Source organism: Microtus oregoni, unplaced genomic scaffold (assembly GCF_018167655.1).
Source record: "Microtus oregoni isolate MIOR12 unplaced genomic scaffold, Mior012 000179F_ref0000403, whole genome shotgun sequence".
Lineage (NCBI taxonomy): Eukaryota > Metazoa > Chordata > Mammalia > Rodentia > Cricetidae > Microtus > Microtus oregoni.
This window is the reverse complement of record NW_024544837.1, coordinates 387,939-415,772: the sequence shown is the minus strand read 5'-3', so window position 1 is coordinate 415,772 and position 27,834 is coordinate 387,939. Positions and strand designations below refer to the sequence as shown.

Sequence of the window (27,834 nt, the reverse complement as noted above, 5' to 3'; positions counted from 1 at the left end):
TGGGTATATGAGACAATGTACCTTTCACATACACCTCACTTGATCCTGTCAACTGTTCCACTGTGAAAGAATTACCACACGGATGGGAAAGTGAGGACCAGTCAAGGCCCACAGCTGGTCCACATCTGGTCACCTGAACCCAAGCTGCGCTTCAGGAGCTCTGACCTTGCATAGGGATGTGGGAGTGTTAGTCATTGGCGAACCCAGAACCTTCTCTGTCCTCACTTGGCCATGTCGACCTCTGAGGCCACAGACAGGATGTAAAGAAGGACAGAGTCTCCTAAGGTCACTTTATTTCCCAGAACCATCCCTGCCCCAACTCCCAGTACAGTCTGTGGGAAATGTGAAGAGTCTTGCCACCTCATAGACTTCCTGACTTTGTGTGACACGGGGCACCAAAGAATGGAAGCTTCCAAGGCCTGATCAGGAGCCTGCTGTGCCAGGGATCTTGAGCTATGGTGTTTCTTCTGGTTGCTTTTGTTTTGAAATAGGCTGTCACACTCATGGGCCTGGCTCACTCTGTAGCCCAAGCCAACTGCAAAGCTGTGGCAATCCTGCCTCAGCCTAAGCAGGAGGTCCTCAATCATTAGATTATTCTTCCAGTAGTAACATGATTGCCCAGCTTCAGCTTTCGGGGCCTATCCCAGGAAGACAAGGGAGGGCCTCAGGAAAGCAGGTATTTCCTGGTTGGAAGAAGGTAGGACCTGGGTCTGTAGTTCTGTGTAACTTGGAGAAGGTCGGTCCCCAGGAAGCTCTGAGAAGGTGCATACCAGCCCCTCCTCGTGAACACAGGCTCTTCATGCTGTGGTGATTTCCCTCTTCAGCAGCTCAGGCTGAATTCACTGGGTGCACGGACACCAGGACAGAAACCCCAGTTCAATTCTGCTGGATGCCCCCGCGCTGGAAGAGTACTTCTTTCACTTTCCCCACAATGGTCTCCACCTCGGCCATGGCTCCTAGACCTGGAAGCAAAGTTCATCTGTGCCTGTGGCTGCCACTCAGATCTCCCCTGTGCACTTCACCCACATCCTAGGCCTGGGAAGCCCAAGCCCAGCTCTGTGAGCTAGATCCACCATACCGCTTCCCAGTTATCCCAGGACAGGCCCTGGGGTCACTCCAACAGCAGTGCTGTTCTACTATGAGGGACTCTACCAACACTCCACACATCTGTCTCCTCCAGTCTAATGAACCTGAGAAACAAGAATTAGCACTCTTCCCATTGCCAGATGAGAGCTGAGCTCAAAAAATGGTTCTATCCAAGGTCACAAGGGCCAGAGAACCACTGAACCATAGAACCTAAAGGTGGCCCCAAAGTAGGGCCCCTTCTATAGCTCTGGGCTGAGTATGGCAAGAAACCCACCTTGGTCTCCACACACCAGCTTCTTGTTCACACAGGGAATCTCCACATAGCCGAAGGCCTTGAGCATGCCCACCTGCTGTGCGGTGAGAGGGTGCTCCCACATGGCGGTGTTCATGGCGGGGCAGAAGAGTAGAGGCTTGGTGAGGTCCCAGGCCCGGATGACACAGGTCTGTGAAGAAGAGGGGAATGCTCTGCCTAACACCCTTCCTCAGTACCCGAGTCCCCTACTGTCCTCCAGCCTCAGTCAGCAAAACAGCTGTTGACTAGGGATGGCTGGGTGTCACACACCTACACAGATCTGATCTTGCATCCTTTGCAGGGAGGGGCTGTCTCTTTAGTCCACATCATCTCCCTTCAGGCTCTGGCATAGTCCTGGACACAGGAGATACTCAGTCAGCACCCACAATGCCCCCGATACCTCCAACAGATCTCCACTCTGTATGTAATCTCCTTGCCCACCAGTCTAAGCCTTTACCCAAGCTCACAACTGCAGGGCTGGGAAGCAATCCTAGGGGCAGGAGGCTAGCTTCACTATTCACAGGAAGGCCAGGAACCAGATTGTTCGTGCTCTCCTCAACAACAGCTCTACTTCTAGGTCAAATAAACCCTGAGAATGAAAACATCCAACATGTGGTACCTTTTCTCACCCAATATCTCAAGAATCCTTTCTGTAACCCTATAAGGAAAGTCCTGTCCCTGTTCACAGATGAGCAAGCTGCAACTCCCTGACTGATAAACAGTTGCCCATTTAGGTACAAACAAGATCTGGCGCAAGAACTCATTGGACTGGGCAGTCTCCCCACTTACCAAAGCTAGACCACACCAAGGTCACACAGGAGACAAGTTGTAAAAGGGCTTAATTAAGATCCTCCCTCCCTGTCTTTCCCCCTTCCCTCCCTCTCTTCTTCCCTCCTTCTCTATCTCCCCCCCCCCACCCTCCCTCCCTATTTAACTCAGCGTCTTTCGGTTGTGAACTTTGAAGTCATACAAGCTTGAAATCAAACTATGGTTGAATGCTGGGTATGGGGGCATATGTTTATACTCCCAGCCCTCTGCAGGCTGAGGCAAGAGAATCTCAAGTTCAGGGACAGCCTGAAGCCTGGAATATATACCAGGACCCTGTCTGTCTGTCTGTCTTTTTTTTTTCTTTTTAAGAAAGAGCTGCCAGGCAGTGGTGGCGCACACCTTTAATCCCAGCACTTGGAGGCAGAGACAGGCGGATATCTGTGTTCCAGGCCAGTCTGATCTGCAGAGTGGGTTCCAGGACAGCCAGGGTTACACAAAGAAACCCTTTTTGGGAGGAAGGGAAGGAGGGAAGGAGAGAGGGAGGGAGGAAAGAAGGAAGGAAGCTGAGCATGGTGACACACTCCTTTAATCCTAGCTCTAGGGAGACAGAGGCACGCTGATCCCTCTGAGTTTGAAGCCAGCCTGGTCTATACAGCAAGTTCCAGGCCAGAAAGGCTAGAGAAACCCTGTCTAAATAAATAAATATAAAGCTAAAACAGAATGTGAATGCTTTTGATGGCTATGCAGTATTGGCAGTGATGTTTTGAGGCAGAGCCTCGCGTAGTTCAGGTTGGCCTCTGAACTGGCTATGTAACAGACGACCTTGAACTCTTGGTCTCCTGTTTTCCTAGGTGGTGGAATTAGAGGTGGGTACCCCAGATCCTAGCGGAAGTGTGAAAGCTTTCAAAGTTCTTAGTTGAGGGCCTAGTGCTAAGTTTCGGCTCTACAACAAAGGCACAGGCTCAGGAGGTCAGGGACCACCTCCCAAAGAAATAGCTCCTGTGCTCCCACTACATCAGGCACCTTCTCCTGAAAGCTCCTGGGGAGACAGTAGTTGTGACACCCCTCCCCAGAAATAAAGTCCTTTGGGGAAAGAAGGAGGGAGCAGAGAACAATGCAATATACAGACCAGAGCCAGTGCCTGTCCCTCAGTGCTGTTACCCTCTCCTGGGACAAAAAAAAAAAAAAAAAAAAAAAATTAGCCTCAGAATCTGGTTGCTTGCGTCATCCCAGACACCAGAGTTGGTTTCCCACCAACTGCTCTCAATACGACAACCTGGCTATGAGTGGACAATTCCATCCACACTTCCTCTTGGCTCTGTGCCACATGCAGCTTCTGTAAACCCAGAGGAGGCCCTTGATGGTGTCAGGGTAGGGATGGGACTGGGCTGGGTTCTAAGCACTCTCAAAGTAGAGCGCACCACCCACAGCCAGAACCCTGACCTCCTCTGACAGGACTGCTTCCCCAGTGTCTGACAGGGAGCTCAGCGCGTCCTGGACAAACCACAGCTCCTCTAAAGCAACTAGCGTATGAAGGGAGAGGAGGACACTGGTTCCCACAGCCGTGGCTGGCACCGCACTCAGTGCCTCAGCCTTGCCCCTGGGAACCTGTTCAGGCAGGGCAGAAGGCTGGATCCTAGTCAAGAGACTTGCACTGAGCCAGACTGTCAAGCCTGGGGAATCACCTCCTCTTTCTGGATCTGACAGTTTAGAAAGAGAGGCCAGAGCAGAGAGAGAGAGAGAGAGAGAGACAGAGACAGAGACAGAGACAGACAGAGAGACAGAGAGAGAGAGAGAGGCTGAGGGCCTGGAGAGCAGGACTGCAGAATGACGTTAACAGGAAGCTGCTCTCCAGCACCTTTCCAATGGAGACAGGCGATTTGGAAAGAGGAAGTAGGCTGAGCTTCCTTTCAGGATTCTAAGAAGATACCCACTGAGCAGAAGGTAGCCCCACAACCAAGGATGCTTACAGTTCAAACCGTAACACCAGACATTGTCTGAAACATCTGTGTTCAGGTGAAGCTGTTTGAGGACATTGGTTAGTTTGGGGACATGCTCCACTGTTCAGCCAATCCTGAAGAAGAGAACCTCAAAGATAGGGAGTAGGAGCCAGGCCCTCACTTAGGAAGGGAAAGCAAAGATGATTAGGATTTCAAGGCCAGTGGGCTATGTGAGATTATATTTGTTTTATATGTGTGTGGGTATTTTGACTTGCATGTATGTTTGTACATTACACGTGTGCCTGCTGACCATGAAGGCCAAAAGAAGGGTCTCAGATTGTTACAGTTGTGAATCACCATGTGGGTGCTGGGAATCAAACCTGGATCCTCTGGAAGAGCATCTAGTTCTCTTAACCACTGAATCATCTCTCCAGCTCAGCTACCGGCTATATTTGAAAAAAAAAAAAAAAAAGCTTGGCATATAGTAACAATAATGCTAACAACAACAAAAAGGAGGGGAGACCTGAGTTTTCAGAGGGTAGGAAGAGCCCTAAGAGAGCTGGCTGGGGTTCAGCTCTGAGGTTGATGTGTTCTACCACATCAGCTGCTGATAACCTGCCAATGAAAGCCCAGGGATTTGGGGTACATGGCCAAGCAACTCCCTCACCTGTTTGAGTGCCCTGCTGCCCAGTCCTTCTGGGCAGCAAGGACCTACTGTACCAGGCTCTGCTTCTCTGTCTACCCAAAATGCTCCCGGCCACAGCATCAGCGTGGTGTTCCTCCCATCCTATGTTCTTAAGTCACCAGCAGTTTCCCGGAAGAGGAGCTGGAAAGCTCCTAATAAGCAGACAGGGGCTGAGTAAATGTGAGGTTTCACACTCAATACACAAGCATTCTGCCACTGAGCTACGTACGTCTCCAGCCCTCTTTTCACTTTCTACTTAAAGAGTTGTTCTGAAGCCCACACAGGCCTTGAATTTTTGATCTTCCTGCCTCAGCCTCTCAAACTGCCAGGACTACACAGGCTTATGCCACCAGGCCCAGATGAAAGGACATTAATTTCATATGTGACCTTCTAAAGCTCCTGATGTATCTCCAATATTCCCTTCTTCACCATTTTTCAACTCTAAAAACAAGCTGAGTGTAGTAATACACACCTGTAATCCCAGTATTCAGAAGGCAGAGGCAGAGGACTGCCAAAAGTTTGAGAGAAGTCTGCATTCTCTCTCACACACTCACACACACACAAATAAATTCAAACAAAAATACTTATGAAAAATTACTTCCCACCACATACAAGAAGTATTAGTAAATGCCTACTTAATGCCCAACACCAAGCACACTCCACAAACTAATGGGGTCTTTTAAGACTATAGCAGTCAACATGGAATACTCCTCCTGCCTACATGGGTGATCACAAGTCTTTCTCAGGCCAAGTGCTCCCTGTGTCCTCAGTATAAGCTCCCAGAACATGGGAGGTGAAAGGTCAAGAAATGGAGGGAGGAGTTGACCATAAGACCTCAGGATGGTCACGTAAAGAAAGGCAGATGCTTTCTAAGGGAGCGGCTCCCAAGAAGTCTCACGGCATAAGCCAACCTGGCAATCGCTTCTCACCTTTTTTTCCCGTTTCTTTCCAAGCTTTCTCTGATAGACGTGAGAATTGGGTTTTAGATTTGGGGCTCAAATGACTCTAGAGAAATAAGCATGTGAGATGCATGAGGAAGCAGACACTCTTAGTAGAGTATACAGTGTTTCTAGACTCTGGGGGGAAGGCAGAACAGATGGAAATCAATGGAGGTGCATGCAGAGGGCAGCCTATGGTGAGGGAAGATGGGAGAGCAGGGGCTGACCACTGAGGGCAGGAGAGAGGTGGACAGCCCCAGATAGCACTGGCAAAGTCAGACGATCCATTGGACCCAGCCCTGCAGCCTCTGTGCTAAAGGCCCAGGACAGGGGCTGCTCAACAGACCTGCACCCAATAATAACAGATTTACTTCTGTAGTGAGATCTGCCACTCAGCAAACTGGGAGCAAGGCTGGGGAGGAAAGACACTGGGAGTCACTCACAAGTAAGTTGTCACAGATGCCACTGGCCACCTTCCCCAGAGTGTTGGCATCAAGGGGAGCCACCAGCATGAGGTCAGCCCACCTTCGCAGGTCAATGTGGAGAACTGGGTCAGAGCGGCGCTTCCACATCTGCCAAAAGAAAGCAATGGGGGCCATCAACCCAGTCACTCTCAGTGTGTGTGTGGGGAGGGGATGATGGCCAAATAGGCCAGGTACAATAAGTAGAGAAACCCAAGGAAACCACCTAGCTCTCCCTCAAAGTTTTCCACTGTCCCCTCTCACAGTCAAGCTGGCAAGCATTGGCCATGGAACCAGCAATTTGACAGAAACCAGGCCTGAGGAAACAAACGCTCCTTGTCTCTCTGAGCTTATTCCCTTTATGGTTTGGTTTTCAAGAGAACTGACATCTGGCAGGGAACTCCTGGCCTGTCTGCTTGAGGCGGATGCTTGGGTTGTCCAAGCCAGTAGGGCTCTGGGGCGATGAGAAATGAAGGGGGAGGGGAGGACGGGAGGGCAAGCCAGCCAGAAATGTTCAAGGCTGGGAATGTTTTAAAATGCCTGGCAGGGTAGCCCTATGAGGCCCACACTGCGCGCCTGGCAAATCAGCTGGTGCCCACCCCTCTGCAGGAGGGCAGAGGCATGGCCAGCGGCCGTGGGAAGTGAAACACTCTGGATAGCCTTGACGCTGAGAGCCACATGGACAAGGGTGGTGGGAACAGAGCTCCTCTGTGGTTTCATCAGCCCAGATAAGTACAAGGACACTCAACCCCAGGCACTGGGCCAAAGCTGAGCTCGGCCTGAGGAAGGCGGGACTACAGGCCTCCCGCAGGCCAGAAACCAGACAGATGTTTTCCTCATTGCCTCTACCCAGATGGCCCTGACCACTGACTTGAGCCCAGACTGTGCTCCAGCAGCCAGGACATAGGCTGGAAGGAAGATAGCTCTGTCCTCCTGGAAGAAAAGCAATGGGCCCAGCACTGACCTCCCATTCGTCAGCATCACTGTAGAGGGTGACAGGAACATCCTGGGGGCTATAGAAATGTTTGGCTCTCTCAGTGGTTACCACTGTGACTTCCAGCTGTCACCAAGAAAGTGGAGGGAAGGGAGAAGAGAAAGAAAAAAAGTTACTAGAGTCACAGGCATAGAGGCCACAAGAGGGCGAGTGCAGGCGGATGCTCTCCTTAGCCTGGTGGTGAACAAGACTTCCCCTTAGCAATGAACTTCATGTTTACACAGCTACTTCCGCTGTCACTCAAAGGTCAGGCCCTGCCAGGTGTACACATTTCACTTCCCTATTTAAGGGGCTGCTGAGATATGAGTCACCAACTGCCTCGAGTATATAAAGCCGCAGCCACTGTCACTCAGGCAGTAGGGGCCGGAGGCAGATGATGGGAGAATACTCAAGCCTACCACAGGCAGGAGAGATCAACCAAGGAGACACAGACCAAGCCCGATGCCAACAGCTGGCTTGCTGCAAGCAAGGCACTGACAGCTGGTGTATGCAGGCTATGTCAGCATCCACGATCCAGTGAGAGCACAGTCCCCTCACCTACTTCAGGAACAAGGCCTGGTGTGGGAAAGGGCCTCAGGTTACAGACAGGTTCTGGGAAAATAAAGTCTGTGCCCTCTTGTGGGGGAGAATGGGTGTGTCTTCACCTTGTCAATTACTGGGAATGCACTGATACAAACGAAGAGGACGTTTCACTGGGTGAGGAAGGGAGTGGAAAGTCACACCTTAGGAGAAACCAGAGTCAGGAAAGGAGTTCATCCAGGAAGACGGCTAGGACAGGGTGACAGAAAGCATCACTGACAACCCGGGCTTTGTGCAAAGGCCACAGTGTCTGACCAGAGTCAGCCATGACACCTGGACAGGGTTATAAGCAGTTTCACCCAATGTACAAATGGAAGATTTCACACAGGAAACTGTTTCCTGCCTGCCATAGAAATACTGAAAGCAGCCGGGTGGTGATAGCGCACGCCTTTAATCCCAGCACTTGGGAGGCAGAGACAGGTGGATCTCTGAGTTCGAGACCAGCCTAGTCTACAAGAGCTAGTTCCAGGACAGGCTCCAAAACCACAGAGAAACCCTGTCTAGAAAAACCAAAAAACAAAAACAAAAACAAAACAACAACAACAACAACAAAAAAAAAACCCAACAAATACTGAAAGCTCCTACGCCGCTGGATCCACATTCCTGCTCGATAAGAACTTGGAGATGGGGCTCAAGGCTGCCTCTACACACAATCTAGTCGCCACTCCTACCCATCACACAGGGCAGGGGGCACCCACCATACTGTGTACAACTCTAGAGAACAAAACTGGAGTCAAAAGCTGACGTCTCGGAGGGAAAACTGAGTAGTAGCTGCAGGTCTGGGGTTCCAAGAATTACTGACCTGTCCCTTCTGTCTCATTTCTCCTACCAATCATCCCTAGCCCCACAAAAAACCTCAGGGATATCTTCAGATATCCCTTAAAGCAAATCATCACTGAGAGTCGAAGGCCTCTCTAAGACACCCAGGAACAGGCTTGCCAGTTCTAGGCAATGGCAAATAAGCAGGGCTGCCCGTCTCTCCACAGAAAGCAGCCATGGATACAGTCCAGATCCACCAAGGCAGGGAGAGACTGTGCTAAGGGTCTTCAGGACACAAGGTAAGGAGGTCAAGTGTGGGCTTCATTAGTTACACAGGAGAAGAATGACAACGAACTCAATGATGCATAACTTCCCAACCAGGAGAAGAAAAGGACAGAAAAGGGAAACCAGCAAAGAGAACACGTAATAGGTAGAAAGTACTAAATAAAACAACAGAAATGGCCGCCTGTGGGGACACGTGCCTGCAATCTCAGCACTCAAAAGGGAAAGACAAGAGGAATATGAGTTCAAGGTCAGCCTGGGCTACTTGTAGTGAGACTCTACGAAGGGCTGGGATGTAGCTCAGTTGGTGGAGCGCTTGTCTAACTGGCACCGAGTCCTAAGTTTGATCCCCACATGGCATAAAGCCAGGCATGGTAGCACACATCTATAATCCTCCACTCAGGAGGTGGAGACAGAAGATCAGAAATTCAGGGCACTTTGGGCAATAATGATATAGAGTTCAAGGCCGTCCCAGGATACACAAGGCTGTATCTAGTAAATAAAAAGGAGGGGGAGAGGATTAGGGCATAAGCTCAGTAGTAGAGGCCCTGGTTCAATTTCCAACACTGGAAAAATACAGATGCCAGATTCTAAATTCATAATTCTAAATGTGATAAACATAAATATATAATAGCCTACACTTCTGATCAAAATACACATTTTCTGGGCTGGCAGGATGGCTCAGCAGGTAAAGGCACTTGCCACTACACCTAGAGTTCAGTCCCTGGAATCTGATGTAGGAAAAGAGAACTGACTCCCTCAAGCTGCCACGTACGTGCAGTGCATGCACACACACGACAAATAAACAAAAATGTAAAAATAAATCACATTCGTATTCAAACTGGGTGCAGTAGTACATGCCCATAAGCCCAGCTTTTCGGATGCCCAAGGCAGAAGGCTAAGAAGCCCCCTGGGGAACCTAGTCTCAAAGGATAGAAAAGGGCTAGCAGTGTAGCTTAATGGCAGGGTTTGCCTAGCATGTGGGAGCCCTTTGTTTGATAGCCAATACTGCAAATAAAATAATAATAAAATAAACTTTCAGCCAAGTAAAGTAAATTAAACTCTCAAGAACAGAGGAGGGAAATGACAGCCATTAAGGCTTGTCAACACACCTACGGAAAGTTAAAGTGGAAGGAAACATTAGCAGATGAGATTAGAAGACCAAATACCAAGAGCCCACAACACCACTGAAAACAAGCCCACCAGAGGAGAGGAGCGGGGCAGCTTGGGGAACAGAGGAACAGAGTACCTTGGAGGACAGGCAAGAGGCAGAGCTGAATTCAGGGCTGTTCCACCCTGTACAGGGCAGTTAAAGACTCCCAGCTTCCATCCCAACCCAGCAACCAGACATTAACAGCCAGGTGAGCTGTCAAACAGAGGCCACAGAGCCCCGGGCTAGAAGTGCACCCACAGAATGCTCAGACACTGGAAGGCTCTAACTGAGCCCTCACACTGTGTCTACAGGCAAGAGACCTGGGAGGGCTTTTCTGGAAAACCCAAGTGACCCTGGGACTACTAGGGGGTTGCGGGGAAGAAAATTTTGAGGTATTAAATTCTGAGGACCCTCGACAGAATCATTCGCTCCCAGCTGAGTGCTGGCAATGGAGAGAAGTTTCCACCCAGATTTTCACAGCCAAATAGGTGCAGCCATTTGACGAAAACCCTCCAGGTCAGAGAACAAGATTAAACAACTAAACAGAAAACAGAAACTCACAGACAACGAGGGAGAAAGCTAGAGCTGAGGGGGGCACCCGAGAAACAAGAACATAGTGCTATTTTCTTTCTGCTTATGTCTATGTTTTGTCTGTGTGTATATCCATGGCATGTGCATGCAGTGCCTTCAAACGCTAGAAAAGAGCGTCAGACACGCTAGACTGGAAATACAGACAGCTGTGAGCCACCATGTGGGTGCTGAGAATTGAAACCAGGTCCTCTGCAAGAGCAGACACAGTCTTAACTGATGAGCTATCAGTGCTATTTTTTTAAAGGACTATTCAGGGAACAGAAAGAACTCTAGCAAATTTAAATGATAGTGAAATACAACTTCAATGCAGCCGAGCATGGCAGCTCACATCTTCAACTCAGCACTTGGGCAATATGATCTCTGAGAGACCAAGTTCCTGTCCAGTGTACATAGTGAGACTGTCTCAGAAGTCAAGAAGTAAATTTTACAATTTTTTTAATTCAATGCAAAGCTAGAAATGGTGGTATATACTTGAACAAAAATATAAAACTATGAAAACAATCAGAAGGCCAATCCAGGGGGGCTAAGTCTGACCAATAATTTCCACAAGGAAATAAGAGAAAAAAAACTAAACAGATAAAAAAGCCTGTTTAGTTAAGTTAGGTGTGGCAGCAATGCCCAGAACCTCAGCACTTGGAAAGCTGAGGAGGAGCAAGAGTTTGAGGCTGGCTTGTGGCTCAGTGAGACACTGTCTCAAAAGGGGGGAGGGAGGGAAGAAGGAAGGAGGGAAACAGAGGAGCAGACGCAGGAGGAAAAAAGAAAATGAGTGTGCTCAGAAAGCTGAGGCAGGAGGATCATGAGTTCCTGAGATACAGAAAGACCCTGTCTCAAAAGCAAATGAACAAAAGCAAACCAAGCCCCAGGTGGCTCATCTTACAGCCACGATTCCCACGAATGGATACAGCGTTTGCAATCGGCAGAAACTCACGAAGTCCTCATCCATGCTACTACTAAGGCCACATCCAGGCTTGTAATCCCTCAGGATTTTCTGTAAATCCCTGCACCTACCACAGTTGGCTCATTGCTTGCTTGCTTGGACTATGGCAGCTCCAAAAATCTTAATCCTGCTGCTCCTCATGGCTACTCTCAGCCTGTACCACCATCAGTGGCCCCCAAAGACACTGATAAGGACAAGAGACCTTCCACAAGGCCCACACGCTTGGGGAAGGGAAGGAGGGAAGAGAGTCAAGAATGTACCCTTCTTTTTGTGTGTGACACAAGGTTGACCCAGGCTGGCCTTGAACTCCCTATGTAGCCAAAGATGAACTCGAATTTCTAATCCTCCTGCATGCTGGGATTATAGTTGTGCCATCACACACATCTTCTGTGGTTCTTAGGATCGACAAAGGCCTTTGAGCAGGTATATCCCCAACAAGAATGGCTTCTCTCACTGGTTATAAACAGCCTGACACTGTCTCCAGGTGGCTGAGGAAGATACCCATTACAGAGCTCATGTAGGGCTAGGAAATACAGCCAGTGATAGAGAGCTTACCTGGCACGTGTGAGGTCCTAGATTCTATTTTTTTTTAAAGGTTTATTTAACTTTTTATTTTATGTGCATTGGTGTGAAGGTGTCAGATCCCCTGCAACTGGATTTTCAGACAGTCGTGAGCTGCCATGTGGGTGCTGGGAATTGAACCCAGGTCCTCTGGAAGAGCAGTCAGTGCTCCCAACCACTGAGCCATCTCTCCAGCCCCAGGTCCTAGATTCTAATCTTAGGTCAAAACAAAACAAAACAAAAAACCACAAACACCTAAACCCAAAAATACTGTCTCAAATCTCGAATCTAAGATACAACTAAAGGGCTGAAGGGAGGGTTTGCTGCTCTGGCAGAGCACCTGGGTTTGGCTCCCAGTGTACTCTTGGCAGCTCACAATATCACAACTATCTGCAAATTCAGTTTCACAGGATCCAGTGTCTTCTGGCCTCTGCAGGTACATGCACACACTAAGACATGAATAAAATCGATACTGTCATGCCTTTTCCCAGTGAGCACTAAAGAACTCCATTCTTTCTTTCTTTATTTTCTGTGAGACAGTGTCTCACTGTGTGGTCCTGGCTGGCCTAGAGCTCAGGCACGCACCACCTGTCTTGTTTTAAGACAAGGTTTCCTGCAGCCCAGACTAGCCTCAAACTTACACAATGTGGTAAGGGGCTTTTAGCTTTCAGCTCTAAGAGCTTCCCACCTATCCTCAACACTGAGTTTTCTTTCTCTACTCTAGGAAAGCTGCTTCTTGAAGCTCTAAGGACTCCACTCTAATACCCATGCCTCTTGCCAGCTCTAAGGAAAACTACTTAGGGCTAGCTCAGACACATTCCCAAATTGGTACTGTCCTTGTTCAGAGGGTTCTCTGGCTCTTCACTTCCTTTCCTCTCTGCATGCCATAAAGTATCTCAGAGTCATTATGGTGCCTCTGCACATGCCCACCACCTCCTGAGGATCTCCACTCAGACATCCTTTAGGCCTCCTACCCTAAGCAAAAACTTTGCTTGGGATCTTTCCTCAAGATTTTGCATTCTAACTACACTTCCAGGTATACAGCCCCACTGCTAGGGAGCCTCCTGGGGCAGTGCATTCACCTAAGGAGTGATGGGAAGAACGTATGACGGGAAGGTCCTTCCTCATGCCCTTCCCCAAGTCTAGTGCTACTGGGCAAACCCAGGCTGGTTCTAAAGGGATGGCACTTGATCTGGCTCATCAATCCTGTGGTTTTGTTAGTTCATCTTCATTCACTTAGCCAAACGGTCCTGAGAGCAAAGGGCTGAGTAGGTTCTGGATCAGCACTCTAGCATGTGCACAAACACAGACACACACACACACACACACACACACACACCAGAGGGGGGAGGGAGGGAGAGGGAGGGAGGAAGAGATAATTCACTCATTCATTCATTCATTCAGTCATGCACATCAGGCAACAAACGCCAAGGAGTTCTGGCAGTGGAGAAAATGCCCTAAGGAAAGAGGCCCCCAGTGCTTTCTCTGAAGAGCCTGTGGGTCCTAGAGGAACAAAGCTGGGCATTAAGGTCTTTTCCTCCACACTGCATAACTCCTGAGAGGCAGCTCTGTGCTTGGTCCCCTAGAGATAGCTCTTAAGATTAGGTTTTGTATTGAGTATTTTTAACCTGTACTTCTTTGTGTGATGTGACTGAAGTCTGGCCAGACGTGATTGCATAAGCTGTCTGCATTTTGTCTAGCATTTATAGAGATTCCTTCCTGAAACCAGTTCACAAGTCTGGCTTCCTTTTCTCTGCTGATTCTGGAACCTGGGGATCCTAGAGAATTGCGGGGCATGGGAAATAGAAACCGAGTTTGCAGTGATACCTAACCTCTGCTTCAGGCCCCTGGTCTAGTCCAGGTTATGACAGCAATCAAAGAAATCTGTACAGAAATACTTCCCAGTCACAGTGTGAGAGAAATCCCACGGTCAGAGTCTCTATCCCTGTTCTCTACTAGAAGCCAGTAACATGACCATCCCTAGTTACGACAACCAAAATCTGTCTCTGGACATTGTTCAATGTTCCCTAGAGACACAACTGCTCTAGCGGAGAGCCACGAACCTACATTACCCAATAAGAACTCACAGCAATAGTGGAAATGCCTTACCAGTCCTGTCTAGTGTGGTCACCACCAGTTATTGGTGGCCACTGAGTACTTGAGATCTCTGCGCAGGCAGAGATGAGTGGGTATTTCTAGCTACATGTGATGATGTCCCCACAGGAACCAAGGACTTTAATGAGAAAATGCCTGCTGTAGGAGCTACTTTTCTGCTGCTGTGGTAAAACCACTATGACCAAGGCAACTTAGAGGAGGAAGGGTTTATTTGGGCTTATGTTTTCAGAGGAATAAAGAGTGCATCACCATTACTGTGGGGAAGAGTAGCAGCAGGCTGGCAGGCAACTGGAATAGCAAACTGAGAGCTCGCATCTTAAGTCACAAGCAGGCAGCAGAGAGAGCAAACAGAGAAGGATGTGAATCTTTGAATTCTTAAAGCCAACCTCTAGTGACACAGTTCCTCCAGCAAGACTTCTTACACTGGCTGAACAGCCCCACCAACAGATACTTTAATGCCTGAGAATATGGGAACAGTCCACTCCAACAACATCTGTCATATACTTACCCTGGGATGAAGACAACACATCAGAGTTTTAGCATTGGGCCTCTTGGTTGGCACATGCAGTGAAGGACCCTGCCACTGGGTCAATCGGTATTGACCCGGTATGTTCTAAATCTATGCCTATGGTCTGGTGGTCAGACAAGCTGGCACTACCCAGGGATAAGAGTGGCAGATATACTTGAGGAAAAAGGACTCTTGATGTCCAGAACAGTAGTTGGCACATAGGAGACAGGGTTATGGAGGAGAAGAGGTGGCCCTCATGAACAAAGCATGCTCATCTCTCACAAGGAGAGAGGCCTCACCAAGTATTTACTGAGCTTACCATACAAAGGCCACGGTGGCCAAAGCCCTCATTGCAGCTTAGCTGAGCAAGGAGGTGCAGCATATGCAATTCTGACAGGCAGAGGCTAGTTTACAACTTCCTGAGTTCAAGTAGAGAAAACCCATGGTTGAGATCTGAGCTCTCCAAGTTCACTCATGACAGGAATCAGGAAACTAGTCTTTTCTGGCACCTTACTCACTAAGAGGTCTCAGGCAGGGTAAGATCCTCTCTGACACGGCTTCTGAGGGGGTCTTCCAGCCCACTGGGACAACCCAGTCCTTTGATGGCCCTTTTCTTTAACCCAGGAAGCTCTGAGGCAAACAGTCTCTTGCTTGCCTATTTCACAGTCGTATCTGCCGGCCCCGTGACACCAATCCTGCTGTGCCCTTCCCCAAGACAGGAAAACTGCTAAAGATCAAACCACATCTGTATGGGTTTTCCCTATCAAAGAAGGGTCTCAGAATACAGGACACTCTGCCTAAGCCCAGAGGTGGCTGCCACCCATGCCCATGGAGTTCGCTCCCTAGAACTGTGGGTGAGAAGCCTGCAAGTAGAGGAAGTAGGGGCCAGCCAAGCTAGCTGAGGCACAAATATAGGTCTCAGAGTTTCCATACCAAGACCACAGGTGGCTGCCACCTGGAAATTAACTAGAAAGAAGGAAGAACCCAAGCCAAGCCTGGTTTCTCCTACTCACCTCTCCTTGACGAACACTAAAAAAAAGCAGAGCTTCACGGCACAGTCCTGCAATTCAAGCCATCAATGCCATTCTGAGCTACATAGCAAGAATCTGCCTCAATAAATACATAGATTTATAAATAAATATAAGCATAGGGCCAATGGGCCAAGGCTGATGACTTGAGTTTAATTCCTAGGACCGTCATTCTAAAAGTAAAGAATCCACTCCTGCGAGTTGTCAACAGGCTTGCACACAGACACGGTGGCACATGCACACTAGCACATATATGTGCACACACACAAACACAAATAAATGTAAGATTTTTCAAAAATCTTAAAGGAAGAACAAAAAGAATATTCCATAATATACCCCACCTACCTCAACCTTCACTGTCTTAAAGAATAAAAGTATATACACAGGTTAGTAAACAAAAGTCTAACTGAATGATACAAAATGAAGCCCATCTCTCTCCACGAGTACCTCCAAAGGGAAACCTGCAGGTAGTCTTAGAGATAAAACAGAGGCACCATATGACATTTATTCAGAGTCAACAAATGTTTTCTAGAATGGGCTGGGAACTCTGAACATTGTCCCAACTGACAAGCTCAGAGGCAGCCATAGGCATTGCACAGGTTGGTGTACCCAATTATGAAAATAATACATGAAATGTCATAGATCTCGATTCAAATTCCCGTCATTTAAAACTTGTTTTATTTATTAGGGGTGTGGGTATGCCTTGGTATATATGTGTGGTCAGAGGACTTTTCAGAGTTGATTCTTTCCTTCCATCTTTATAGGAGGACTGAACTCAAGGGTATCATCTTGTGTTGTTGGGCCATCTCACCTGGCCTGTCACTTTTTAAATTTTTGGTTTTTTTTGTTTTGTTTTGTTTTGTTTTTCGAGACTGGGTTTCTCTGTAGCTTTGGAGCCTGTCCTGGAGCTAGCTCAGTAGACCAGGCTGGTTTCGAACTCACAGAGATCCGCCTGCCTCTGCCTCCCGAGTGCTGGGATTAAAGGCGTGCGCCACCATCGCCCGGCTTTTTTTTTTTCAAGTAGGGTTTTTCTGTGTAGCCCTGACTGTCCTGGAACTCATTCTGTATGCCTGGCTGGCCTCGAACTTGGAGACTCATCACCTGCCTCTGTCTCCTAAGTGTTGTAGGAGCTGCGGGCTACATTCCTGGTGTCCGGTCGCCCGCACGGCTAGCTTTATACCCGAAATAATTACACGGAAACTGTATTCTTTTAAACACTGCTTGGCCCATTAGTTTTAACTTCTTATTGGCTAGTTTTTACATATTGATCTAACCCTTTTCTAATATTCTGTGTAGCACCACGAGCTGGCTTACCAGGAAAGATCTTAACCTGCGTCTGTCTGGAGTAGGAGAATCATGGCGACTGCCTGACTCGGCTTCTTTCTCCCAGCATTCTGTTCTGTCTACTCCGCCTACCTAATTTTCTGTCCTATCAGGTCAAGCAGTTTTCTTTATTAGTTAACCGATGAAAGCAACAGGTAAGATACAAGACCCACCTCCATCACCTGAGCGCTAGGATTAAAGGCATGTGCCACCACCACCCAGCTAAATATTTTATTTTTAAAGTTTTAATTGTTGGAGCTGGAGAGATGGCTCAATGGCTATTCTTCCAGAGGCCCTAGGTTCAATTCCCAGCAACAACATGGTGGCTCACAGCCATCTACAATGGGATCTGATGCCCTCTTCTGACCAGCAGGCCATACATGCAGATGGAGCATTCATATACATAAAATAAATAAACCGTTTTTTAAGTTTTAATTGGTGTGTGTGTGTGTGTGTGTGTGAATCTCTGGGGATTCAGAGGTCTGATCTGATCCCCAGGAGCTGGAGTTAGTTTCCCAACAAGGAAACAAACTCAGGTCCTCTGGAAGAGCAATATACACTCTTAACCACTGAGCCATTGCTAGTCCCAAAGACATGAGGAGAAAGACCACCGAACCAAATCATCAGGACAAAATTAAAGCAACAACTATGAAAGCAAGCTTTTTTTTCATGTACATGGGCAGCCTCCCTCTAAGGCAGGGTTTAAGATGTCAGAATTAGATGTGAGGAAGACAAGGCTTTTGTAGCTCAGGGGTAGGGAGTTTCCAATGGGGGATTTGGTGGGCAAAACAGGTGGGGTTACGGGAGCAGAACATCATAGCATGTTAGTAGTAACGACCTGAAACAAAGGTATGGTTGCAGGTGGCTCTAATAACAGGTAGTCATAATAAGGTAGTCATAACAATCCTTTCGGAACAAAGGTAGGGTTGCAAGATAACTGCTTATTAACTTTTTGAGACAAAGGCATGATTTCTGTTCCTGGAACAGGCTGTATATAGAACCACTTAAGGTTACAGGTGGGCCATAGCCCAATCCTGTTCTGCTCCTCCCATCCTTAGGATGCCCCACACTAGTAGGAAGGGATCACTTCATTGCTCCCATCCACTTGAGTAACCCTCTGAGAGGCTGCACCATGAGTACACTAGACTCTGTACTGCTGGACTCAGGGTTTGTTTTCAACTCATCAACAATGCTATAACGAGCATCCTTATATATCAGTGAACTTTTGCAACCACAGGATTTAATTCTAGGAGTGAAATAAAGGCTATGAACATTTAAATTTTTCTGTATTTCAACAAACTAAATGGAAAAGCAGAATCAACTTCATACGGCCCTCCATCCTCATCTTCAGCCCTGGGTGTCCTGATGGAAATGCTAGAAACTTACCTTTCTGTAAACCCAAAGGCTACCAACTCCCTCCCTCTGTCCTCAGTCCTGCTGCCACCTGCCCTGAAAAGTAACTCTGGTGCTGTCTTCTCTTCCCGGTTCAGGCCACACTTGCCCACAAGGTGTAAACACTGAGTTGACAACCTGGATGAAAATGCTGTCCCCATATATAATAGTTATGGAGTTACAAAACATTCTCCTAGATGGCCTTTGGGTCCTAGTCCCTTCCGCTTTTGTGTCTAGAATCTTCCAATGCCAGAGTTAAAAAGACCCCCAGAACAGATCTCCTGCAAGCCTGCCTTCTCTCTACTGCATGGATAAAATGATGAAGGCTAAGAAAGAAGACAAAGACAGCAAGCAGCAGAGTCCCGGGGTGAGGAAACCTCTGTGCCTCTTCCCTCGTATTTTTTTTTCCTTTTGAGACAGGGTCTTACATAGGCCAGACTGGCCTCAAACTGGACATGTAGCTGAGGAGGATCATGAACTTCTGGTCTTCCTGCCTCTGTGCTAGGGTTACAGGCTTGCACCACCACTCTTGGTTTACGTGGTGCTGGAGATCGCAATCCCAAAACTCTCTGCATGCTAGGCATCCACCTGAGCTACCATTTCTAGACCTTATTTTATTATTATTTTTTTTTTGAGGCAGGGTCTCCTGCAGCTGAAGACAATTCCTGTTCCTCCTGCCTCCCCCCAAGTACTCAGACTACAGGTGTGTGCTACCAGGTCTGGCTCAGCCTCTCCTCCCACTCCCTGCTGTCTTATCCTGGCTTCACAAAAAGGTGCCTGGGCTTTGCTGGTGACTCCTCTCAATTGCTTATGCAAGTCCACCACTTATGCCTGCTTACTCCACTTGCCAAAGGCCCTCACATCTCTCTGACCTGCTGTGGGGTGACAGCACAGCCTCCAGGCCAGCGGCTCTTCCAGGACATCTGTGTATGCCTGCATGCCAGGGATGTATGCAGAATGTCCCAGCCACCTGCAACCCGTATACTCAGATGCTTACTGTCTATTCACAAGCTGGTTGTCCTCAAGAGAACCGGAGACAGCATTCTTCATATGAGTGATCAACCCAGTAAAGAGCTGAGGGGGCTGCTCCAAGGGAATCCGCTGTAAAGGGGCACTGGGAAGCTCAATACCCCAGGGAAGAAACTGGACGAAGGAGTGCTGAGAAGGGAGGAAAGTAGCCACCACACAAACTAGGGTCTACCCCTGGTTACCAATACCTCACAAAGCCCCATGGGCAAAGCTAACTTTAGCCAGCTGCCAATCTTCAGGATGAGGACATAGGGACCCTCACATACAAAAAGGGGCTGTAGTTTCAAGGGCTTTTCCCATGTTGGTGTCTCAACAACCTCAATACCTCAAGCCATTTGATGGCCCAAAGGCTGTGACATAGCGCAGAGGAGGGGTGCCAGACAGGAAGCACACACTGTTAAGTGCTTCCACGTGCCAAGCCCTGAGCCAAGTTGCTGTCACTGTGTCATCTGCCTTCCCCCTCCACACCTGGGGGATAGGCAGGAGGACTCATCCCTACTTGGAACAAGAAAGGCAGGCTCTGAGTCAAGTCAGTGACAGGGAGGCCTCCACAGTTGGTGCCCTCTGGCTGCCTCAGTTGGCCAGAGAAAGAGCGGCCAAGGCCTGCTCCAGACATAGCCTGTCCTCCCTCCCAAGAGCCCAGGCTAAAAAAGTCTGGGGTGGGTGGGTGGAGCCACCACCCAGCAGGCAGCCCTTTCCTCACACCCCCACACTGCGTGGGCTGGGAGGAAGTGGTGGAGTTGCCATTCCCTTGTGCTCTGAGGCTGCCCATCTGTTTCCTGGGATAGGTCTCCCTACCCCCATCCTTCTACCAGGAAACTCACTTGCTCTAGGGCTGTGGGAAAAGGAACTATTCTGAGTCCCTCTCTCCCCAGGGGGTGGTGACTGCGTCAGAACCCCTTCCCAGGCCTCCTGCTCTCCAGGCTCTTGCTAATCAGCTCCTACCAAAAGCTCTGGGCTCATGAGGCAGAGGGCGGCCATGAGATTCTCCCTATTCCTGACTGTGGCATGGTTGGCATCTTCTTCACTTATTTCAGCCTGGGGGAGGGAGGGACTTAGAGAGAGGAGGTGACATTCTGGGTAGAAGTTAGTAGAAAGTAAAGAAACAAGCCTTTCCAGTCCTCCCCACCCACAAGGCCCCACAACTGTCATCTGTGTGAGAGGAGCTCCCTCTGCTGGACATGCAAGACACAGCCACTAAGTGGCCCCACTTCAGGGCCTATGCAGACACAAGGAAAATGAATCTCTCCATGTCTTAACAATGTGTGCCCCACAAAACTAGTGTTGGATGAACACAAGCAGTGCCAGAGCAGCCTATGGCCTTATGTCAAATGAGTTTAAAGGAGAATAAAGCCACCAGGTTGGGACCGACAGAAGGTGTGTGAGCGAGGGTTTGTAGACTTGGTGACAAGAAGGGCAGTTACAGGCAAGGGCCAACCCAAAGCAATGGGCATTAGGTGGAACACAGGAACAGCAGGAGGCTGCATGGACAGGGGATTCTAGCGGAGAGAGCCGTCCACCTACTGCAGCTGACAGTATTTCAGTCTTTGAATCTCTGCTCCTGAATATTAATATATAAAACTAATCAAAACTGGCCAAGAACTGAGGGAGAAAAATCTCCCGCTCTATCACTATCTCTGAGCACCAGAGGGAACGAGGTTCAAAACAAGAAGTTCAGGCAATGAACGTCCCCTGAGGCTTTCTGCATTTGACGGACAAGCAGCGCATCTGACATAATGGAGAGCAAAGCCCAGGAGTTCAGGGAGGAATGAAAATGGGAGCAACATAGAAGAGAAAGTGGGAAGTACATTTGAACACATTGGCACAGGAGACCACTTCCTAAATAGAACCCCAGCAGCACAGACACTGAGAGAAACAATAAATGGGACCTTCTGTAAAGCAAAGGACAGTCAACAAGACAAAATGGCAGCCTACAGAATGGAAAATGATCTTCATCAGCCCCACATCAGACAAAGGGCTGATCTCTAAAATACACAAAGAACTAAAGAAACTGATCATCAAAAGAACAAATAATCCAATTTTTAAAAAAGGGGTACAGACCTAAACAGAGAACTCTCAACAGAGGAATCTAAAATGGCTGAAAGACACTTAAGGAAATGTTCAACATCCTTAGTCATCAGAGAAATGCAAATCAAAACAACTCTAAGATTCCACCTTACACTTGTAAGAATGGCCAAGATCAAAAATTCTGATGACAACTTATGCTGGAGAGTTTGTGGGGAAAAGGGAACACTTCTGCATTGCTGGTGGGAGTGCAAACTGGTACAGCCACTTTGGAAATCAGTGCAGCCATTTCTCAGAAAATTAGGAAACAACCTTCCTCAAGACCCAGCAATACCACTTTTGGGTATATATCCAAAGGATGCTCAATCATACCACAAGGACATGTGCTCAACTATGTTCACAGCAGCAAACTTTGTCATAGCCAGAACCTGGAAACAACCTAAAAAGCCCCTCAATGGAAGAATGGATAAGAAAAATGTGATCCATTTACACAATGGATCACTACACAGCGGAAAAAAAATAATGACATCCTGAAATTTGAGGGCAAATGGATGGGTCTAAAAACATCATATTGAGTGAGGTGAGCCTGACCTAGAAAGACAAATATATGTAATCACTCATAAATGGCTTTTAGACATAAAGCAAAGAAAAACCAGCCTATAGTCCATAACCCCAGAGAACCTAGACAATAATGAGGACCCTAAGAGATCTAATGATCTAATCTACATGGGAAGTAGACAAAGACAGTATCTCCTGAGTAAATTGGGAGCATGGGGATCATAGGAGAGGGTAAGAGGAGAGGGGAGAGGAGAAAAATATATAGCTCAATAAAAAAACAATTTAAAAAAGAAAATGGGAGCAGGGAGCAGGGCGTGCGGAAACTCTCTGCCCTTCTCCAGAGCACTCTCCTTCCACAGGACTTCACGACTCTTTAGGGTCAGTATATGGGATCCGAACTCTCCACTCACTCCCTTTCGCTGTCTTCTCATGCTCTGCCCCCACCCCTGCTATCTCATTTAATCTACCTTCTCCTTACCTTGTACATGCCCATCTCCTGTGTGTCCTGCCCCCAGCACACCCCAGGGCTAGGAAAAGAACATCCCTACAGCAGTGCGTTGGCTCAGGAGCACTGACTCCCTAGCGCCAGAAGCCACTACACCTGCCTTGAGAAGATACTCACCCCAGGAATGTCCAAAAGCTTTGACACCAGGAGAGGCAGCTTCAGGGCAGCAACGCTTCCAGTGACCCCGACAAGAACATGGAACTTTCTCTCCATTGAGGGTATGGCAGCTGGGCATGGGGCCCTTGGTTCCATGTGGCATCTGGTGGCTTTCTGGGAGCTAGAAAGTCCAGGTTTAGAATCTAAAACAGAATAAAGGGCTTCCTTTCCGTTCACACAGTCATATAACATGCAGCTTGTGCTATGCCCTAGACGATCTCCCAGCTTCTGGGAGAAAAGTGTGTGATGATCAAGTCAGGCCTCCTCTCCATACAATGCTGTATGCGCTATACCTGTGCCATGGCTGCCAGTGACTGTGCCAGAGATTATGTCACATAAAGATGCCATTCCGGCTGATTCCTGAAGGACAAGCATTTTCTCAGACAGAAAGAAATTACTTCAGAAGGAATAACCCTGCCTAGTGAAGAGGTCTGAAGGAGAACAGAGGGTCTGGAAAGAAGGTATAGGTTAAGAGAGAAGCTGAAGAGTCATGAGGGGGTTAGGAAGAGCCAGACAGGCTGCATGATCAGATCTGGGCCAGAATGTCAAGGGTGGTGAGAACCTGGCGCTTTGCTATGAGAAAGATGGCAGTGGAGCTGGCAATGTGAGGGAACCGTGGCTAGTGGTGGAGAGTGGGGAGTTACTACAGTGGGCCTGGCAGGCTGCTGAAGGGGCTGGAAAGAGGATGAGGTCCAAAGACGCTAGTGAGTGGAACCATAGGCAAGAAGGGTGCTTCTGCAGCCAAGAGACTTGTTCTGGAATCCTGTCCCATATTTGTGGACCAGGCTGAGCAACAACCTGCAGATTGATTTCTACGAGCCAAACACAAGGCAGCAGACCACTCCGCGGGAGCAGCTGGCTGGGCTCCTCCTCTGGCAGGTGCTTGTGATGCTGGGCTGCTGCACACACTGAAGCCTGTGCTCTGGCGGCTGGCCCAGCACACCTCACTCCGTCAGCCACCACCACTGAGGGCTGACTCTGGGCAGAGATGGGTGGAGGGCAGCTGCCTTTAGAGACTCTGGGGATGAGCTGGAGCTGGAGCGTTTCTAGAGTGAACCTATCCAATGATTTCTCACTCGATTTATACATCAGTTTCCTTCGCCTCTCCCCTACCAACAATTTCCCAAAATATGAGCAGATGAATCACCAACCACCACTCCCCTCACTTTAATCTTCAGTATCTGCTGAATGAATTACATGCAGAACCTGCCCTGTGAAGCAGGAGTCTTAGGTCCTGCCCAAGGTTGCACTCCTGACCCAGCGTATGGCCTTGGATCAGAATCATCCCCTCCTCAAAACTCTGTTTATATAGGGCTAGGGACAGCTGATTTCTGAAGTGTCCTCCAGTACAACCTGAGTAAATGCAAAAGACAGAGATAACTGGCTCTTTTTATGAGACAGAAAACCCTAGAAGATGTTCTCCAAAAGGGCAAGATCGGCATGGAAGGAGAACCTAGTAGCTCTAGCTCCCTCCATGCCTGGATACCCATAGGCGCCTCTCTGTTTGGCATTTGCCTATAACATTCAGGCATATACCCTAAGAGCTGAGGTACTCTTCTCAAAGGGATTAAGCACAGACTGGTTCCCTGAGTACAATTCCCACCCCTAAAGTTCAACCTGCCAGCATTTTTAAAGATTTGCATTATTTACATATTTACTGTTTATGTGTGTTTTATGTGTTACCATCAGGTATTCTGACTGCATGTATGTCTGTGCATCAGTTGTGTACAGTGCCCACAGAGGCCAGAAGAGCATGTCAGATCCCCTGGAACTGGAGTTACAGATGGTTAGGAGTTGCCATGTGGGTCTAGGGAATCGAACCCAGGTCCTCTGCAAGAGAAGTATATGCTCTCTTAATCACCAAGCTGTTGTAGAATATTATTTTAAGGTGTGTTACTTTTGTTTATGCTCTGGAACATGTGTTTGATGATGCAAAGATTTGTTTGATTAAATAAAATTCACCTGTGGTCAGGAGGCTACGTCAGCAACTAGCTGACACAGGAAGTTGTAGGGAGGAGCCAGGTGGAGAAGGGTTAATAAGGAGGTATGAGAAGGAGTGAGAGAACTTGGGAAACTCTGAGACGAGCTGCTTGCTATTCAGCCTCTGGGGAGCAGGATTCCACCTCAAGCCCTGAATCTTGAGTCCTTTTGAGGAATAGAGATTTAGAGAAGTTCCTGCTGTAGCTTTGAAAGAGCCTGAGGAAACAAGTCCTCAGGCTAAGAGGACAACACGGAGACCTCCGCCCCCACACCCTGCCGACAGCACTTTGAATCTTTTCTGTAATTTGGAACCTTGACCAGGACCAGGCTTGTTAGAAAAATGAGTCCACCAAAAAGTCTCCCTCCGCACACTGTTGACAACTGACAAAGTCCATGGAACCCACTAGCCAGCTCCCCAGAACACATCAAAGCGGGTGAGAGACACTTTGGGTTTTTTATTGTTGCTAATTATTTTTAATTTTATGGACATATGTGACTCTGTACACTTGAGTGCAGACGCTCGCGGAGGCCAGGGGCATCCGGTCATCTTGGATTTGGGGCAGTTCTGAGCTGCCTGGCATGGGTGTGCACACAAGGGATAGGGATGAACTCGGGTCCTCTACAGGAGTAGCCCAGTTCCATGAGAAGCACGTTCTTGATTCTCCAGCAAATCTTACCTGTCAGTCCTCAAACCCTGACTCCGTCCTACTTCAGCCAAATGGCACAAGAACAGGAAGAGTCCTACAAAACAGAAGCACAATTTCATCTCTGCAGTCTGTGAACCTCACAAGATAAAATTCCCAAGGGTCATGTTCCATAAAGTTGTCAATTAAACTACAGGCCGGACTCTGCCCTGCTCATCCAACTGTTCCCCACAGCAGGCACTGTGGCCCAAGATACACTGCCTGATCTGCTAGCCAAGCTTTGCTCAGGACCAAAGCCATTCTTCTGGGGGTACGGGGGAGGCGGCAGCAGAGAGAGACTGATTTATAATTGAAGAATAGAAACTAGATTATTTAACCGATATTTGGAAGTGAGGTCAAATATGTTCAAACTCAGGGTCCCAGGGGGAGTGACAGTTGGCAAGGGTTTGCTAAGATCAAATTCTAAGCCAATTAAATCTCTTCCTCCACCCAGATTCTATTAAAGACTTTTTAAATTTTTATTCATCAACAGTTGGGGTGACTGCAGGCAGCACCTCACTTCCCTATCTCCTGCCACTCATAGGAACTGTGAGCAGCAGAGAAGAGAGGACAAGCAGGCAGCAGGTCACTACAAACAGGCTGAGCTCAGGGACCAGGGCGGTCAGCCATGCAGGAGAGCCACAGCCAGAAACCTGCACTTTCTCTACCCTTCAGAAAGAGGGAAAAATCCGCCACTTACATAATAAATGTAACCCCTGAAACACAGTAACACGAGAAACTCTTTTCTACACTTTAAAATGGATCTTTTTGTATGTCTTCCTAGCTGGTTGGTGATGAACCTTCTGAGGCTTCGGAGCACAAGTCTTCCAGCACAAGCTCCGGAGGGCAGTTAGGATAGCTAACCCTCCATCCTAAACACCGAGTTCATTGGTTTGAACAGACAAGTCAGTGCATGTCTGTGTTCCCTGACCTAAGTACCATGCTTGTTCAGACATGTCCAGGAGCTGACCACTCTAATTCTCTCCCACCACCACTTACCCTCCCGAGAGAAAACTCAAAAGACAAGCTTTTATTGTCCTATGGTTCAATGTTCTGCTTAAACCTCTAGAGTCAAACTTGAGTTACTCTTGGCTATCCTTGAACTTAGGGTTAATTTTTCTTTCCACCCTTCATAGGCTGAGGTAAAGGTACAGGGAGATGCCTCTATTACCAATGTGCTGGCTACAGTTTATTGCTAGACCAGCTTTTATTTTAAGCGGCATATGCATAAAACACTTTTTTATATTTTTACTTGACCTGTATTATAACCACAGAACGTGGCACGAACTTACACTTACTCTTATGCATATTCAAGAAAAAGTGGGGTTTGATGGCACATGCCTTTGATCCTGGCACTTGTGAAGAAGCGGACAGATTTCAAGACATGAGTTCAAGATCAGTGTGGTCTACATAGTGCATTCTGGGCTACACACACACACACACACACACGAGGGGGGGGGGAACCTCTGTGTGACTTGTAAGTCTCCTCTCATTTAGTCAAGCTCAAAGTTTAAAGTTTCATGGACATCTGCCAGTAACAAAATGGGCAAAAATGTAGCCAGGAAAATGTCACCACCCTACACCAAAACCCATACCACCTGGCACCTAAACCCATTTTACAACAGTAGGAAGAGCAAGGAATGCTCGTTCAGTCAAAAGGTTGGCATTCTAATGGACTTCCCTCAAACCAGAAGTAGGCGTGTTTGGCTCTAAGGCTCCTGCCGTTCCATCTGGGCACCTCTTGAGGACACACCACCAGCACCCACACTTCCTGAAGCTGGGAATCTCTCCTGCCCATTTTCTAGTTCTGACTTCCAATATTCCAATGGTCAGTAATCCGGATTTTTTTTTTTCGGACAAAAACTGCCCTCATTCTAATTTTTAAATGCCGCTTGGTACGTTTAGGGATTAAGCAGCTAAACACTCAGGGTTTTCCTTTCTCTAGTTTATTGACTTAAAACACAGTTTGAGGCAAGTTGGCTCAGTAAGGTAGCTTGCAGCCAAGCCTGAGGCCCTGGATATAAATGCCGGGACTTACACAGTGGAACTGAGTCCCGCAAGTTGTCCTATGACCTCCACAAGCACGCCGTGATAGCAACCCTCCTTCAAAATAAGTGTCATTTTTTAAAAAAGCTTGCACTTCGGGACGCTCCTAAGTCTCTTTGGAGGCAGCTTATGCTGCAGTTTTTCAAAGGCAAGCGTCAAGTGTGGGTGTTCTGACTGCGTCGCCTTTAAACTTTTAGATCAACTCTGGTCAAGGATGGAGCACGTCAGCGGGCACAGGTGCAGCTGCTAACCCCCAACTCTGAGCTCGAGGTCACACCCGTGGCCCCACATTACACACATAATACGAAGACCCTCACTCGGACCCATAGTCAGAGGGGAGTCGCCCACCGCCACACCAACGCGGGACCCAGGGACATGGCTTTCCAGCCCCTTCCATGGCTCACCGGCTCCAGCTTCTCCCAAGTATCGCGGTATCTAGGCTCCCTTACCCTCTGTCTCT

The 27,834-nt window shown here is 48.2% G+C and overlaps 1 protein-coding gene across 11 annotated transcripts; it reads right to left on the bottom strand.

Annotated features, from left to right (window-relative positions):
• Positions 1-278: 278 nt before the first annotated feature.
• Positions 279-27,834, bottom strand: Ppcdc (phosphopantothenoylcysteine decarboxylase). 11 transcript variants are annotated; one of them, XM_041647477.1, is made up of 8 exons: positions 27,779-27,834; positions 25,323-25,386; positions 22,627-22,808; positions 7,135-7,230; positions 6,153-6,281; positions 5,701-5,776; positions 1,361-1,529; positions 279-962 (listed from the first exon to the last, which is right to left on the bottom strand). In XM_041647477.1, the coding sequence occupies exons 3-8, from the start codon at positions 22,759-22,761 to the stop codon at positions 821-823; spliced, it is 747 nt and encodes a 248-aa protein (XP_041503411.1). In that variant the 5' UTR covers positions 22,762-22,808; positions 25,323-25,386; positions 27,779-27,834; the 3' UTR covers positions 279-820. The 11 variants fall into 11 exon arrangements, with proteins under 11 accessions (XP_041503411.1, XP_041503413.1, XP_041503409.1 ...); XM_041647479.1 differs by having other exon boundaries at positions 22,627-22,786; positions 27,779-27,825; XM_041647475.1 differs by lacking the exon at positions 27,779-27,834 and adding an exon at positions 27,698-27,716 and having other exon boundaries at positions 22,627-22,786.

Coding starts and splice junctions, on each gene's coding strand:
- Ppcdc (XM_041647474.1), bottom strand. Junction 7,231..22,626: donor AGCTTTTGGACATTCCTGGG/GTGAGTATCTTC, acceptor TCTTGGTGACAG/CTGGAAGTCACAGTGGTAAC. Junction 5,777..6,152: donor GCATCTGTGACAACTTACTT/GTGAGTGACTCC, acceptor TTATTTCTCTAG/AGTCATTTGAGCCCCAAATC.